At 49.9% G+C, this 15472-nt stretch overlaps 7 protein-coding genes across 7 annotated transcripts; 4 read left to right on the forward strand and 3 right to left on the reverse strand.

The window, feature by feature from the left end:
• Positions 1 to 1098: 1098 nt before the first annotated feature.
• NECHADRAFT_88236 (uncharacterized protein) lies at positions 1099 to 2701 on the reverse strand (the record flags this gene model as incomplete). Its single annotated transcript, XM_003043587.1, has 2 exons — positions 1099 to 2123; positions 2179 to 2701. The coding sequence occupies 2 exons, from the start codon at positions 2699 to 2701 to the stop codon at positions 1099 to 1101; spliced, it is 1548 nt and encodes a 515-aa protein (XP_003043633.1).
• Positions 2702 to 3025: 324 nt separating this feature from the next.
• NECHADRAFT_73168 (uncharacterized protein) lies at positions 3026 to 4297 on the forward strand (the record flags this gene model as incomplete). The annotated part of the gene is made up of 2 exons (XM_003043469.1): positions 3026 to 3796; positions 3836 to 4297. The coding sequence occupies 2 exons, from the start codon at positions 3026 to 3028 to the stop codon at positions 4295 to 4297; spliced, it is 1233 nt and encodes a 410-aa protein (XP_003043515.1).
• A 1249-nt stretch (positions 4298 to 5546) lies between these two features.
• Positions 5547 to 6578, forward strand: NECHADRAFT_88238 (uncharacterized protein; the record flags this gene model as incomplete). Its single annotated transcript, XM_003043470.1, has 1 exon — positions 5547 to 6578. One exon carries the CDS (start codon positions 5547 to 5549, stop codon positions 6576 to 6578), a length of 1032 nt encoding a protein of 343 aa, XP_003043516.1.
• Positions 6579 to 7227: 649 nt separating this feature from the next.
• On the forward strand, positions 7228 to 9338 carry NECHADRAFT_54967 (uncharacterized protein; the record flags this gene model as incomplete). The annotated part of the gene is made up of 5 exons (XM_003043471.1): positions 7228 to 7261; positions 7320 to 7523; positions 7562 to 7713; positions 7950 to 8867; positions 9021 to 9338. The coding sequence occupies 5 exons, from the start codon at positions 7228 to 7230 to the stop codon at positions 9336 to 9338; spliced, it is 1626 nt and encodes a 541-aa protein (XP_003043517.1).
• Positions 9339 to 10992: 1654 nt separating this feature from the next.
• Positions 10993 to 12259, reverse strand: NECHADRAFT_54603 (uncharacterized protein; the record flags this gene model as incomplete). The annotated part of the gene is made up of 2 exons (XM_003043588.1): positions 10993 to 11868; positions 11918 to 12259. Coding segments are annotated over 2 exons (1218 nt in total), but the record flags the coding sequence as incomplete, so codon positions are not given.
• Positions 12260 to 12900: 641 nt separating this feature from the next.
• On the forward strand, positions 12901 to 13966 carry NECHADRAFT_98034 (uncharacterized protein; the record flags this gene model as incomplete). The annotated part of the gene is made up of 2 exons (XM_003043472.1): positions 12901 to 12945; positions 12995 to 13966. 2 exons carry the CDS (start codon positions 12901 to 12903, stop codon positions 13964 to 13966), a joined length of 1017 nt encoding a protein of 338 aa, XP_003043518.1.
• Positions 13967 to 14343: 377 nt separating this feature from the next.
• On the reverse strand, positions 14344 to 15039 carry NECHADRAFT_88243 (uncharacterized protein; the record flags this gene model as incomplete). The annotated part of the gene is made up of 1 exon (XM_003043589.1): positions 14344 to 15039. One exon carries the CDS (start codon positions 15037 to 15039, stop codon positions 14344 to 14346), a length of 696 nt encoding a protein of 231 aa, XP_003043635.1.
• Between the last annotated feature and the right edge of the window lie 433 nt (positions 15040 to 15472).

The raw sequence follows: 15472 nt of genomic DNA on the forward strand, positions 1-15472 counted from the left end.
CCATCCGCTGGCGTCAATCCCGATGGACTGTAGCCTTGGAGGACGAAAGGAGGTGGCGCAAGGCAGAGGGCGAGGTCGGGATACACGGACGAGATCGAGACGAACGAGACGAAACGTGAAGAGGAGAGAAAAAAAAAGATCGAGGTCGCTGATGGCGCCAAACAAAGTCGCATGGGCGATTGTCAACGGGTTGGATGAGACATGGCATTCCCCGATCTGGAAGGGACCTGACCCTGGGCTGCACGGGAGTGACCTCACCCAGGCCTCGGACGTGTCAGACTGTTAGGCAGCTCTGGCCGTGGGCTCTGGGGCTCGCTCTCGGTATCGCTGAAGCGGGTCCATCCGCCTGAAGCTCTAGCGGGGGGCATTTTTAGTGGACGAGGGAATGGGTCTTGGCGGCCTCAGTGACCGAGGTGCCCTGTAAGGCCCCTGCAGAGGAAACATTCTCGACCAGTACCGTGGAGCGTGCACGACGCAGGAAGACTCTGATTGGTCGGTTCTTTATCGATAACCAAATGACGCCAGTGGGGTGCGCGACTCAACACCGTGAACATGAACAGATCACATGCAAGGTCCTCGATGGTCAAGTGTCAAAGAACGGATGATGAGGGAATTGGCCAGGTTCTAGGGACATGCTGACCATGGAACCTGTTGATATTGGAGAAGGACTGATCACCTGCACTAGATCGAGGGTAATGCCCGTCACTTCTCGTCCGCATGCAAAGGTTTGGTTGAAAGTGCTATGCGAAACCTTGGCTGTGCTTATTTGGATGATGGCATGCAGGAAAAGGCACAATGCACGTGGGAAACATTATCAACTCAGCCACGGTACTCTACGTTTGTATTGACGTGTCTCCAACAAGGATCCATTTGCTTGCCCTACACAAGCATCCCAAAGCCGTGTCTCGTATGTCGTTCTTGCAAACGCGTATTCAGCTCCACCTTCCCCAAACCATGTTCAACAAGCGATCCCTGAGCGAGGCCGAACGTCCCGTCAACCTTGCAAACCAAAAACTCCCGCTCAAATGACAGATAATTACAGCAACCAGTAAATCTCGTACATGATATGATGATCCCCCAAGACAAAGTTTGTTACAGTTACTGCCAGAAACAGAGCTTGCCGCTTGCTGTTGCACCAGCGACCCAGTCCAGCGTTGGGTGAAAATGTGCCACCGCAGGCACAGCGGAAATGCCGTCGCCGCCAAGTTGGGCAAGTTGGCTGCCATCCGAGGCAAAGACGTCGACAAAGCGGTTCATGTTGCCAATGACAAACTTCTGAATACCATCGTGGGGGCGCTTCTGCCATTGCGGCTTCAAGATGGTCACCCATCGGCCAGTCTGGTTGTTGTGTGGCACCTTATGCGCGGGTTCCATGGCCTTTGACTTGATGTCGTGTCCACGTTTCCAGGACCCGGCGTCGGCAAAGTTGTAGATCTTGATCGTGTCGTCGTAGGACGACGTCGCGATTTGTCCCCCAGCACTCCACGATGCATGCGACACCGAGAGGCGTGACTCATGCTCACCCAGAAGCGCAGGGTGCTTGAGATCACCCTTTCCAGTAATGCTTCGCAAGTCCCAGATCTTGAGAGTTCTGTCCAGGGAAGCCGTCGCCAGAAGGTGAGGCTGCAATGGGTGAAGCGAGAAGCCGCCAATCTTTTGCTCCGACAAGTTCCAGATTTCTGCGCCGTCAGATGTTCTGATATCGTAACGACCAACACCTCCGTCAAGGGTTGAAAAGTAGAGCACGTTGGGATTAGAATCTGCCATGTCCAGTGCTGATATAGGGAGTTCTTCGTTGGCATCCTCAGGAGCCCAGATTTGAACCGATTGCTCCTTCGCCAGGTCGAGTTTTCTGATTGAGGAATCGTAGGACGACGAGTACACAGAGTTTGGGTCGTGCTGCGGAAACACAAAGGAAGTTATAGTGCGACTATGTGTCTTGTACGCAGAAATCACGGGGTCGGGAATGTCGACATCTTCGTCATCGTCGTCAACTTCGGGTGAAGTTTGGGAGGCATCAAACACTCCCATGGCACCCTCTTTGTCGCCGGCAAATATTATAGGCTTCGATTCTGTAGGGTGGAATCCAAGGGCGTATGCGCGTTGGGGAGTGATCTTGATATCTGGATCACAAACATCAGTGGCACACTCGGACAAACTTGGCGTGGTGCGACTTACCGTTAGGCGCCCAGTGTTCGTACAACTTGAGATCGCTCATTCGAAGTCGCAACTCCTTGAGGCCCTTGTCCGTGGTCTCCTTCACATCATCCTCTGTGAAGGTCCGCACTCCGGGTTGCGCGCCGCGAACGATCCCCTTGAGACCACCCACGCCGGATTCCCACTTCTTTCCTTCGACTGCGATATCGCCAAGGCTGAGGTCGCCGTTGACTCTCAACTTCTTGGCCTTTGCTTGTTCGGCCGCAACTTCTGCTTCAACCTCGTATTTTCTCTTGAGGGTGTCGTTGTCGGCCCCAAGGCCCGCGACGCGCGCACTTCGTCGGGTCGCACGGGTAGGCTCTGTCTTAACGGGCGCTTGTCGGGTTCTCGGTCTCGAAGGTGTCGATTTCTTTGGCGGCGGCTTGGGCGCAACCTTCTTGGCGGCCACGGCTACATCATCGAGCAGTTTGTCGAACGCCGCCCTGTTCTGCTGTCGGCGGAGCGCGAAGCCGTTCAGCGGCGCGTCATCTTGTTTGGCGGGCATGCTGTTTCTTGGAACAAAACGAAACTCGCGGAGATTGGCGATCGATGGGAGGATAAAGATGTACAATGCGATTCAGACAAATGCTGTGCAAGGAGCAAATGTGTGCGCCAGTGGAAATTGGAGGGCGAGATTCACGGTGGTGACGTGCGAGGCACCAGCCAAAGCGCGACTCGTTAATTGATTTTTGGCGCGAAGTCACGCGTTTGCAGATCGCGTTTCAATTCCGGGCTTTAGCCGGTGGCGCATCAAGGATTATTTTCATGAATTTTTAGATAGCTCAATTGAAGATCCAGCAACTGGGAGTGACATTGAAACACGCCAAAAATGTCACGGAATTTACTTCCATTTTTATATCAGACCCGGACACTGCAATTCGCTTGCAGGCGTCCGGTGTCACTTCTCGTCGCCCAAAAAGCCAGTATTGTCACCCAGAACCGGCGCAGCAACAGACCCGACAACTCGATTCCCTTTGAGTGGGATAACCAAGAAGAAGCAGACAGTCACACCACCCCTGGACAAGAAGGGACCTTGACACCAACCGAGTCCGACATCTTCAAGGGCATCTTTGACGAAATCGCTCAAGGCCGGTTGCCAAATGCCAAGAAGCGACCTGAATCAGCCGAGGGACAGACAGAGCACATATCGGAAAAGCCAGCCAAGGAAACTTCTGGAGAAGAATTTTCTGAAGGCTCGCTGATCGATCAGGCTCGCAGCGCTCAGTCCGACCCCGACTTCTTGAAGCAATTCCCAGCGTCGCTGAAGAATGCGGCCCAGGCCGCCCTTGGCAAATTCTTGCTTGCGCCTGCTCGCCCCAAGCTCCGTGACTTGACCGAACTCGACAGGGCCGAAGCTAGGCAGATGCGGGTGGCAGCGCAATTCGAAAAGTTCAGGGAGAAGGACAAGCTGAGAGTCGAGACTCTGATGAAGGCTTGCAAGACGGATGTTGAGCTGTGGAAGCTCATGGAGGATGAAGTCTTTTCGCTGCCTACAAAGTTGATGCTTGAGATCGACAAGCACAAGGAGAGAAAGGAGAGAAAGAAGGCCAAGATGGCTGTCAGAAGAGCGGCCAAAAAGGGGATTATTCTCGAGGAACCAGTTTTCGAGAGACGACCTGCGACGGTAGATCAAGGGAAGCGCGTCATGGACATCCATGGACCTCTGTACCCTCACTACCTCAGCACCGGCATGAAGCTCCTCGACACGGCATTCCTGAAGCCGTCCGCCCTAGCCTTGAATATCCTCCCGCAGGTCAAGGATCTCGGCCTTTCGTCCTACGTCCTCGGCGTTTCAACTCCGCTGTATGCCAAGCTTGCAGACATTTACTGGAAACGATACGGCGACGCCACAGCTGCCTTGGACGCTCTGGATGAGATGCAGTCGGTTGGTCTTCATCCCAATGAGGAGGTGGAGAAGTTGGTTGAGGAGATTTCCAGCCATCTGCATAGCTGTACCTGGGGTGCTCAGGGTCCTTTTGTCATGGCCATGACGGACTCGCCTCCTTACGACGCTTCTCTTACTTCCCGGTTGGATCGTTGGGAACGTATCATTGCCAAGTCTCGACCGCGACAACCGGAGCCGGAGCCGGAGCTGGACTGATGGGATGGATTGTGTATGTTTGTATGAGTATGTATGATGACGAGACTGTATCATAAGTGTAAGATGACTCCAAGGCGTTGGTATATGCCGTCAGTTAGTACAAGATGCTGGCAGCTGCATTTAAACTCCTTGATAGATTGATAGACCACTACCTGACATTGTCATTACTATTACCAAGATTCTTCATTCTAGTGTGAGTATCTTCTTATGCCTTTGTTCGGCACTCTGCCCCTATGAGAAATCCCCATATGAAGAGGGCCAAGTGTCACGGAGGACATCACTTTGATTTTTTTTTCATAGACTCATAATGTAGGGATTAGGGGTTTTTGATCTACTCATGTAAGTTCCATGAGAAAATGGTGAGTAGTACCATCATCGGCTGCCAAATGTTGATCCAATGGAGTGCCATCCAAGGCCATGTCATGGCAACAAGGTACAGCAAAAACTGACAAAAAAGAAACCCTGTGTAACACAGGTGGCCGGATCTCTCCCGCCGGGAATTGAACCCGGGTCTCAAGCGTGACAAGCTTGCATACTGACCACTATACTACGGAAGATGGCAGGTGTTGATCACCTGTTGTAGTGGGGGCTGTGCTCAGAAGTCATGAATTAGGCTTTATATATCTCAATGTGGGGCCTTGATCTTGCTGAAATCCTATCTGCCCTCCCTACCCTGCGTCTGTGCAAGCTTCTCCAATCACACTTCTGTTTGAATGACCAAGTTATAAAATGGCTGGCAATCCCACTTATAGGATCTGATAGCCAGTTGCTTGCCTTTCATAGGCGCGTATTTATTGTCCGACCCTTGGATTCGGGTCGAGCAGCCGCGTTGTCACGGTCGTCGAAGCCGAGAGTGGGCCTCGTGAGAGTCAAGACCAACACATCGTGGTCACACTCATTGATATCTCTCCAGCCTTGTCATATGATTCAGAGAGGATCAATATAGCCCCCCATTAACAATCAAGCTTTTCTTTGCAACCTTATCTGACTCATTTTTCCACTATCAAGTTTCCATGGCTCTAAAAGCCCAAGTTTATTTTGGGCTTCCGGTGTTTTGCAGCATTAGGTTTAGATGTTGCTATGTGTCTGCATGTGTCCTTTGATCTAGTGGATGACGTATGATGAATCTGTCTTGAAAAAGTAGAAAGAAGGATCGATATAAGAACCCCTTCCGCCTTCCTCGGCCCAGGACGAACTCTTCCCTCTTCATCCCCCTTACCTTCTTATCACTGCCGCGCATGGAATCGATATGTCAACCTCATGGCAGAAGTCTCCAAGTCTTGGACGTTTCACCGGTTCGCCTTTCGCGAGCACAGTGATTAATACACTGACATCAGCAACGAGTCCGCTCCTCGACGACGACGAAACTAGTGATGCCATCGAGGAATCACTTCAACCCGACGAACCTACGCCTCAGCAGACCGAGACGTACAATGAGTTTTGCCGATCTATTCTTGAAGTCTGCAAGACCCGAGTGACGAGCGCATGGGACTCTCACACTTTCACCTTCAGTGCACAGAACGATTCATGGGACCATTCCTGGACTGGGCGTACGGGGATCCCATTGACGAATTTTGAAACCCGCTGGGATGCTCTGGAGATCATTCCACCCGTCACAGAGGCCGACGCAACCGCCCAAAATTCTATGATCACGCGAACTGTCGGACCATCAAGCACTGAGCCCTCTATCGTCGACGAGATGACAAGGAGTATTCGCCAGAAACATGTGTCTTCGATGGCAGGGTTATTTCTCAAGACCTGTCCCGGGGATGAGAATCGTGGCTGGGGCCCTTTGGTGCATGGCATGCTCTCACGCGCAGCAGATGGGGCTCTTCCATCGAATGAGCTTGAGGAGATTGCTGGTATGATTTGTTTCCGGTGGGAATCAGCGTTGATCGCGGATTACCTGGTTGAGACATTCAACCTTCCAAAGCCTGGCGGACAGATCTGTATCCTATGGGATAGTCGGCCTTGGCGGTTGGAAGTTGGAAATTACCCCCTGCACAATATGATTTTTGACAAACTCGTCGCAAAGGATTTTCCGCCATTCCCAGCAGAGAACCAAGGCCCCCCCTTTCAACGATTCTTATTCTATATGGCGGCAGCGGTTGCGCTTAAAGACCTCCCGGAACCTTCTACTATTCACCTGATAGACCAGTTGACCCTCTTTATGACCAAGGCAAAAGAATTCCAGGAGCAACGCGCTATGTCGGATCGTTCTACACTTGAGCGAGCTCAACTATGGTTTAAGGCCCTTGGGAGAAGGATGAAGTCGTCATAGTAGATAGTGCAAGGGTTATGTTATCAGGAGAAGGATGAAGTTGTCTTGGTGGATAGTGCGAGGGTTATTTTATCAGCAGAAGGATGAAAGTCGTCTTTGTTATTAAATGTGAATCAAGGGTTCCCAATTATCTTCTGCTCTTCAAATGTGAAACCCGTCGAGTGGCTTATTGAATCTTCGGGCTCTGTCCAGAGCCGCCTAGGGGTAAAACTGAAAATGCTCCAACTTCTTGTTGCGGAGGCTGGTCTTATTGGTCTTGGGCAGCTGGTGTGTGAAGATGAGGACCTGCTTGAATGCATTGGTCCGATCCTAAAAAACTTGAGACGCCAGAATGTCTATACTTAGTAAAGAGTACTCATATAATAAGCGAATTATATGCTAAATAAGAGATAAAAATAAGTAATAGTATCATAAATCTTTGAGTATTTTATTTATTTATTATATTTAGGGACCTTTTTTGCACCAGAAGACGGAGATCATGGACGCAGTGTCTCATGTTTTTCTGTGACGGGTTAGAGAACCGGCACATCCCTGTCATTTAAATGCTCTTATCAGCTAGCGACCACCATAATCTGAGACGTTGCATCAATTTTTTAAACCGAGGCAAATCAAAACACGCGACAGTTGTCCTCTGTCAAACCACGCCATGATGGAGGACGTGACAGTCGCGATTGTGGGAACTGGTAAGTCTTTGTCATGTGCTTGTTTGTGATCGGATTACTGACTCTTTGGAGGTTCCAGGCCCAGCAGGACTCACTGCGCTCAAGAGTCTGCGGGAAGAGGGGTTTGATGCTGTTGCTTTTGAACGGAGGGAGGCCGTTGGAGGGCTTTGGGCTTATAGTTATGATCCTGAGTATACGTCGGCGTTGGATGATACGATGGCCAATATTAGCAAGTTTGTGGCAAGTCATGGAAATCCCATATTAACGACGAGGGCTGACATGAGTTATAGTCTGGCTTCAGCGATTTCCCTATCCCCAAAGGTTGTGTTTTTGCTTGTCGCAGTTTTCTTTGGCTAACAAAGCTAGAATACCCCCCTTACCTATCTCGCCGTCAAATCCATGAGTACTTTGAATCCTACGCCAAGCATTTCGAACTGCACAGGCATATCAGCTTTGGTACCACGGTGAAACAAGTGCTTCGCAATGAGCCTCAAGAAAAATGGGACATTTATGTCACCGGGCCTGGTGGGGAGAAAACTCTCTCATTTGACAAGGTTGTATTTGGAAACGGATGTGAGAGTGTGCCCGTTTGGCCGCCGATGCCAGGACGGGACATGTTTACGGGGACGATTCTTCATTCGCAAGCATTTCGAAGGTTAGCACTAAAGACTATGTTTGGAACGCTTACTGATTGGGTTCTAGTGACAAGATTGACGACTATAAAGGAAAAAGAGTCATGGTCGTAGGCATTGGAAACACGGGCTGCGAAGTCGCACTAAGTTTGCGCAAACACGCTTCCAAGACGTATCAAGCGTATCGTCGTGGCCGTATGGTTGCCTCTAGATATGGAGACGATGGCGTGCCTACAGACAGCCTGATACCATGGCCTATCCTACGTCTCAAGTATCTTTTGGACTATTGGGTTCCATGGCTGACGAACCCCTTTGTTGACAAATTCATGGTCAACAAGATGATCAATGACGCAGCCAGACACGAACCGGTATCTCCTGATACACCAAAAAAGGAGAGGCTGAGGCTTGCTGAAGAAAAGGTCCGAGGCGAGTGGCGTCTCGTGCCTTGTCCGAGCTTGGCACACAAGCACCCGGCGTTGCAAGAAAACTTCTTCCCTGCCCTGTATAGCCAAGAGATCACCCCAGTACATGGCTTCGTCGACTTTGTCGGAGACAAAAAGGTGATACTGGGAAATGGGCAGATTGTGGAGGTTGACGTCGTCATCTTTGCTACCGGCTACAAGCATGACTTTTCCCTCATGCCCGAGCTCGAAATGGACGGCGCTGCTGGGTTTCCCCTGACCACGCCTGGAGAGGTTGATGATCGAAAGGAGCCTAGTCTTCCAAGGCTGTTTCAGATGATCTTTCCTCCAAAGTGGGCTTCTTCAGTGGCCTTTCTGAGCTGGATGGCTCCCCAGGAGAATGTCTGGTGTGTCTGTGAACTTGCTTCCATGGCGGTGACACAGGTTTGGGCTGCGGATGTTGCTCAGAAGAAAGATCTGAAAGCGCCGGCTGGGTATCGTCCTGCTTCTTTGCTGCCATCAAAAGAAGAGATGGACAAGGAGGTGGATTCTTACCACGCTTGGTGGCGCAAACAGTGGACTGTTGATCACTCTGTGCTGCCTGGCTATGTGAGAGCCCATTCCTTCTACCGATTTCTTCATGGCATGGCAGGAACTGGGCTGTATGAGCATCTCGATCATATCTTTACTACTAGAGGATGGTGGCTCTGGTGGAATGACCACGAGTTGTGGAAGTGGCTTGCCGAGGGGCCGATGAACAGCTACTCGTGGCGGTTATTCGACACCAATCCTTTGCAGATTCCGGGCCGTGGGAGAAAGACTTGGTCAGGGGCACGAAAAGCGGTGGAAGAAGCTGTAAGTGATGCCACCTTGTTGACGATTTCCGAGCTGACGAGATGCAGTGTCACATTTTTGAGGATTTTAAAGCAAAGCAGGGGAAAGTTGAGTAAGGACGTTATTTTCTTGAGAAGCACGACTGAGCTGGACAAAGGCCGATATTCTCTACAGGACAGATGGATTTCTGGCAATGAAACACGGAAACAGACGTTTGATATTCATTATTGACCATTATGAAACAGTCATTAGCACAACAGAGGGGAAATTTCTAATCAACAAAGAAAACACACGTCAAGCATATGTCTTGAGAGCAATCTCCTCTGTCTTGCCCTCCACCGACTGAGATCTGCTGCGCCTGTTCTTGAACAGAGTCGCCCAAGTCCAAAATGAATGTAGCCAGCAAGACGCAATACTCCCTTCCAGCTGAGCCTGCATCTCCTCTAGACTTGCAATACGGTTTTCAAGAAATGCGTTTTGTGCAAGCTGTTTACCAAGCTGTGCACGGTACTGCTCTAGTTGGGCATCTCTGTCGTCACGCTCTTCGGTAAGGTCTTGCTCTGTCGCTTTGAGCCGCTTGATCTCATCTTGGCATGCTTGCTTTTCTACCTTGTTCGATTCGCACGCCGTGGCCAATTCTTGAACGAGGTTCTTGTTCTCCTCGCGGACACTCCTGAGTTTGTCCTCGTTAACCTTGAGCTTTGATTGGAGGATCTCTTCTGCCTTGATGCGAGCTGCGGATTCCTCTTTGTGTTGTTTAAGGAGGGCTTGTGCTGCTTGTTCTTGATCCGACATGGCAGACTCGGTGATTTTGAGGCGGTGCTCACTGTCGGAGAGCTTTTGCTCGAGACGAGTGATTCTGGTCGTCATCTCACTCGATCTATCCTTCCATTCGTCTTTCGATTTGGTGTTGGAAGCAATCTCGCGATCCAGCTTCTTTCTCAAGTCTTTGCACTCATCCTGCTTGAGCGCAATACCCCTTTGAAGAGTTTGAACCTCATCTGACGAAGAATTCTCCATGTCGAGAAGTCTCTGGTGGTGCTGGGTTGCCGTTTTAAGAACCCTCGTCCAATGACGAACGATCTGTTCTAGCTGGTGCGAGTGGTAATTGACGCAGAGGCAGAGGCTGGCTAGTCTTCGTAGTGATTCGGTTGTGACGGACTCGGGCTTGACTTGGGACATGGCCTTGAGCAAAGAACGAACCTCAGACAGGTTGGATTCGGGGACGTCCCAATTGCATCGCGCATGGTATCGGTTTTTCCCAAGGCATTTGATCTCGCCTGCTTTGCTTCGAAGGTCATCTGTGATATGAAGGAGAACTTCTGGATCCCAGAATGAAGTCATGATGGAGAAGAGCAATGTGAGACAATAGTTAACGAACTTGTAGAGTTGAGAGAGGATGATTGAAGAAAAAACTTGAAGCAACACCAGAGCAGCCGTGCAACTAAATACAGGCCAAAAAAGCAAAGAGGCGAAGCTGAATTGGAAGCTGAACCAACTGCAGAAAGTGAAGCAAGGCGCAGCGCAGAATGAAACTTGTCACCGAGCCCTCATTGGCCCGTTGGTTCGTTATCGTCGGTGCGTGTTTGATGTGTGCGGCACAGCGGTTAAGTTGTGGTTGCGTCCAGGCCGCAGATCTGAGCTGCCTTTAGCTAACCGAGTCTTATTTTAGTTCTAGATACTCAAGTTTATGTAGGTGCATCGCGTATCGGTTGGAAACGTTGTATTAGAAAATTGTGATAAGATGCATTTTTGTCAAGTTGTGCTTGGGGAACAGGGGGTTACACCTGAGACGATGTTATAAGTTTCATAACGAGATGTGACATCTCATGTCCCCCCTCCCCAAGTCATACAACCCTAAAAATCTTTAAATATATTGAACCATCTACTTCTTGCTTGACATAGCCCCAGAAGGCCCCTCCTCATACGGCGGAGGCGCTATCTCATCGCCACTGGGAGCAACCCGGTCCAACCGGACATCGTCCCTCTGAATCCTCTCCTCAGAATGATGTTCTGGAAGACTGCCGCCATTGACCTGTTTCTTGCTGCGAGCTCTCTTTTGCATGAAGAAAAAGACAAGGCCACCTCCTAAGAGGACACCCACGACTGCACCAACAGTAGCACCAGCAATGACACCAGCCTTTGGGCCCTTGGACTTGGACTCTGATTCGTCAGGGCTATTTGTCTCCGTGGCCATTGATCCTGAACCAGCTTTCGTGCTGGCGCTTTCTGTTTGGGAAACCGCAATCCCTGTGGCTGTAACCTCTCCCTTTACTGCGCTGCAATAGTAGTCGAGAACAGCATTGGCAGAAGACAAGTTATCAAGCATGTTTGTGTGACATCGGTTCTTGATCTCCCAGGATAACGTGCTCGAAACTGCCTTTGATACTGAATTCTTGAGACAAAGACATGAAGCCAGAGCTTGTGGACCGCCTGGACAAAATGTGCTCGTCTGATACATGGCTGCTATATCAACACACAGCTGCGCGCAAGTTTCCAGGGATGAATACTGAGGAAGATTGGTGACGTAGTACGACATGTCGCCCGGAGGAGGAGAAGCTGTTGGAAATGATGTTTTTCCTGAATTCATGGCGCAGTATGCTGCAAACATGGATTGGGCTGATTTGACGTCGTCTTTGTTTGAAGAGCAGAGTTGTCCTACTCCGGTGTTGATCATTTCGCTGACTCGGAGTGAGTTTTGGTTCTTTTCGCATACGCAGGGTGCGAGGTTTGTTGCCAAGTATGGGCAGATGGCATCAGTCTGATGTGTGTTAGCTGAAGAAATTGGGGGATAGGCAAAGGGTAGTAACCTGTTGATTTACAATCCCGCTTAAGCGTATTGACGCACAAGGCGCCAACTCCGTCATTGCCGAGATCTCCTCTATATACGAAGACACGGGGTGCTTTGGCTTTGGAAATTCCACTTTCCAGTCCTGATCGCAGTATGCTTTCAACACCGTAGATGCAGATGCTTGATCTTCGCTTGCTGTTGAACCACAGGTGACGCTAATCATTAAAGACATGGTGGTCGATACATCGTCAAATCGCTTTGTGCAGATGCATGATTGAAGGTCTGTCACTGACTCAGAGCAGTGTTTGCTAAAAGTTTGGTATCTGATGTTGTTGGAGATGGCGGATGCAGCGCAAGGTGCCTGTCAAAAGTCAGCACCCAGTACAGATAGTAAGTAATGGGTGACTTGCGAGAGAACTGTAGATAGATAAATCAGTCACATAGACGACATCCACAGCAGAGACGACGCCAGCCGCGAAGACGAGAGCCAAGAGTGAAGGCATCTTGGCGTATGCAAGCCACATTTTTGCCAAAACCGAAAGATGTTTGAGGTAATAATGAAAGAGGGAGGGAACAAAGACGGGAACTCAGATCTTGGAAGGAAGAGGCCCCTGTCATGAAGGTGGAGATGCTAATTATCAAAGGGTTGTTTATGGATCGAAACGTGCAGATCTCATCGGCTATCGCAAGGTGATGGGTTTGAGAACGGGTAACAGGCCGGTATTAATTCCGCGGTTGACTCCGTAGTTTACGCCCGACTACTTAGGGAAAGATGCCGTAGATATTTGCTGGAGATGTACTGATATCCTATCAGATCATTCTAGTCTTAGCACTTTTGTATCCCTCCTTGTAGCGCATCTTCTCTCTCTGAAGTAATTGAGGTATTCAACGTTGAATGCAGCCAATGAAGATGGTCTGATTACCTGTTTCGGCCTAGTACGCGTTGGCATTCGATGCTGACAGCTTGGCACGCGTCTCTCTCATCAACTTCATCTCAAAACCATGGGAGCATTTCTATCAAAGAATCAGTTTCCCGTCGCGAGGAGGGTAAGTACTACCATTCATGAACTAAAACATCTATACTTACACTCTCTAGACCGTCCTGATCACGGGCGGCTCTCGTGGTCTTGGCCTCGCCGCTGCATGTCAGCTCGCAGCAAAAGGGGCCAACATTATAATCGCAGCACGCGACGTTGCCGTCCTAAAGGACGCGATCGATCAAATCTCCCAATGCGCTCTGTCAATTGATGATCAACGCTTTCACTATCTTCAAGCCGACGTCACCACAGCCCCTGGATGTGCCCGCGTCATCGCCGAAGCCACAGCTTGGAATGACGGTAACCCGCCAGATATTGTCTGGTGCTGCAGTGGAAGCGCGCATCCTAGTCTGTTTGTTGATACGCCTGTTGAGCAATTTCAGACCATGATGGATAGCAATTACTTTTCGAGTGCGTATATGGCGCATGCGGCTTTGAATGCTTGGTTGAGGCCTGCTATTGATGGGAACACCAAGACGACTTCTCCTGAGAAGAAAAGCCCACTGCTAGATCGACACATCATCTTTACTGGTTCTTTTGTTTCTTTCTTTAGCTTTGCTGGATTCACGCCTTATGCTCCTTCCAAGGCTGCTATTCGCTCGCTTTCTGATTCTCTTTCTCAGGAGATGAACTTGTATGCGGGTGCGCATCCTGATGAACCCCGGGTACGCGTTCATACTGTTTTCCCGGCTACGATGGAGACAAAGTCCCTAGAGGATGAAAACAGAGTCAAGACGGATGTGACCAAGTCGCTGGAAGAAGGTGATCAGATTCTTACGCCAACAGAGTGTGCTCGTCGTGCAATTGCGGGATTGGAGAGCGGACAAGAGTTGGTTGCCACAAGCACTATTATCAGGCTTGTCATGACCAGTGTAATGGGAGGTGCTATTCGTGGTGGATGGTTGACAGGACTTGTCAACACGTTGCTATCATGGATCATCATGATTGTCATGGTGTTTATCCGATGGGATATGGACGTCAAGGTGAAGAATTGGGGAAAGAAGCATGGATCTAGTGGCATGTCGTCTTGATAGAGTTCTCTAAGTAAGGTTGTGTTATACGAGAACGGTAACAGAACCAACAGCCACGGGATGGAGGATCAGTGGAGATACAAGGGTAACTCAAGAAACAAACCAACATGCCGGTGCCAAGGATCTGGGTGATGCCTGCGGCGTAGCATATATGCCGGAGTGCAAGACAGACTGGGTGTACAGATATCGTGAGAAAAGATGCTGTGCTTCAGTTGGGCTTAGTATAACAAGCCCTCATCACGGACACATTCACACATTCCCTCATGTAAACTCAATTTTTAAGGCCGGCCATGGTGTGTATTCAAAGACATCTAAAAACTATCCAACAAGAAAAATAACAAAGAAAGAAAAATACCCTCACATCTCTTAAGCCCAGCTTAACCCTCAATCTCAACCCAATCAATAGACTCAGTAAATCCCTTGGCCAAACCCGCACCCTCAACAAGACGAGGACCAAGCAAGAAGTCCATAGGAGCGGTAGGAATAAACTTTTTATCAGTAATCTCCCCAACCTTTTTTCCATCAAAGTAAAACGCAACGTGGTTGGCGTCATACTCGAGAGTCGCGGTGTGGTACTCTCCATCGTACAGGTCTACACCTGTGTCGATCTTACGGAAGTCATCAACACCCTCTTTGGCGCTTTCAAAGCGGAGTTGAGTATCGGAGTAGGTTTGGCCATTGGTCGTGTAACCAAAGTTGATTTCGTTGAATTTGCCGTCGACACCATCATCCCAGAGAGCAACACCCCACCAAACAGGTTCCTTAGGACGTTCGGTAAGAGAAAAGGAAACGGTGAATTTTCCAGAGGTGAAGCGCTTGCCCGTGTATCGAGCCTTGGACCAGCTTCCCTCACGGTCGGGAAGGACACCAGACCTGAGACGGAAACGGGCCTTGCCGGTTTCGATGACGGGGCAGGTGTACTCGCAGCGCCAGTTGGCAGTGTTGAAGGTGTTGAAGTCGTCGCGGAAGGAGACGGCGCGCTCGGCCAGCGAGGGGGCGGCGTCTGCCGGGGCGGCTTGGGCGCCGGCTAGCAGGAGGACTGCGGCCAGGGAGCGGATAATGCTGATGCCCATGATGAAAGAAATGGTTGAAGGAGGTAGATGGTTATTTGTTAAAGTCTTGTAGTGAAGAAACAGTTTAGCAGAGGGACTAGACGTATTTAAGTATTTTAACCCTTGTCATCAACCTGTCAATGGCATGTCGACTGCAACGATAGATCGAAATTGGGTAGATCCTATAAGGATTCAGCCAAGGATTCAACGAAACCGCCTCCTCTCAAGTGGCATCATGTTTTTACGACTCCTCTCTTCAGCCAGTGGGGTTAACCGAATCCTTTCAGGAATCTGCCAGGGTCATGGCGAAACAAAGCGCCAGGCCTTTTTGCATTACTACTCTGGCCCTCTGTTTTGGACTCTAATGGTTGGCTGACATACGAGCTCTCGGTTGATTGTCGTACTATATGCACGGATCGACCATGTTTCGTCCTTGAAGGATTTCTTCTTACAT

The sequence above is a fragment of the Fusarium vanettenii genome (genome assembly GCF_000151355.1).
Source record: "Fusarium vanettenii 77-13-4 chromosome 13 genomic scaffold NECHAsca_28_chr13_5_0, whole genome shotgun sequence".
Taxonomy (NCBI): Eukaryota; Fungi; Ascomycota; class Sordariomycetes; order Hypocreales; family Nectriaceae; genus Fusarium; species Fusarium vanettenii.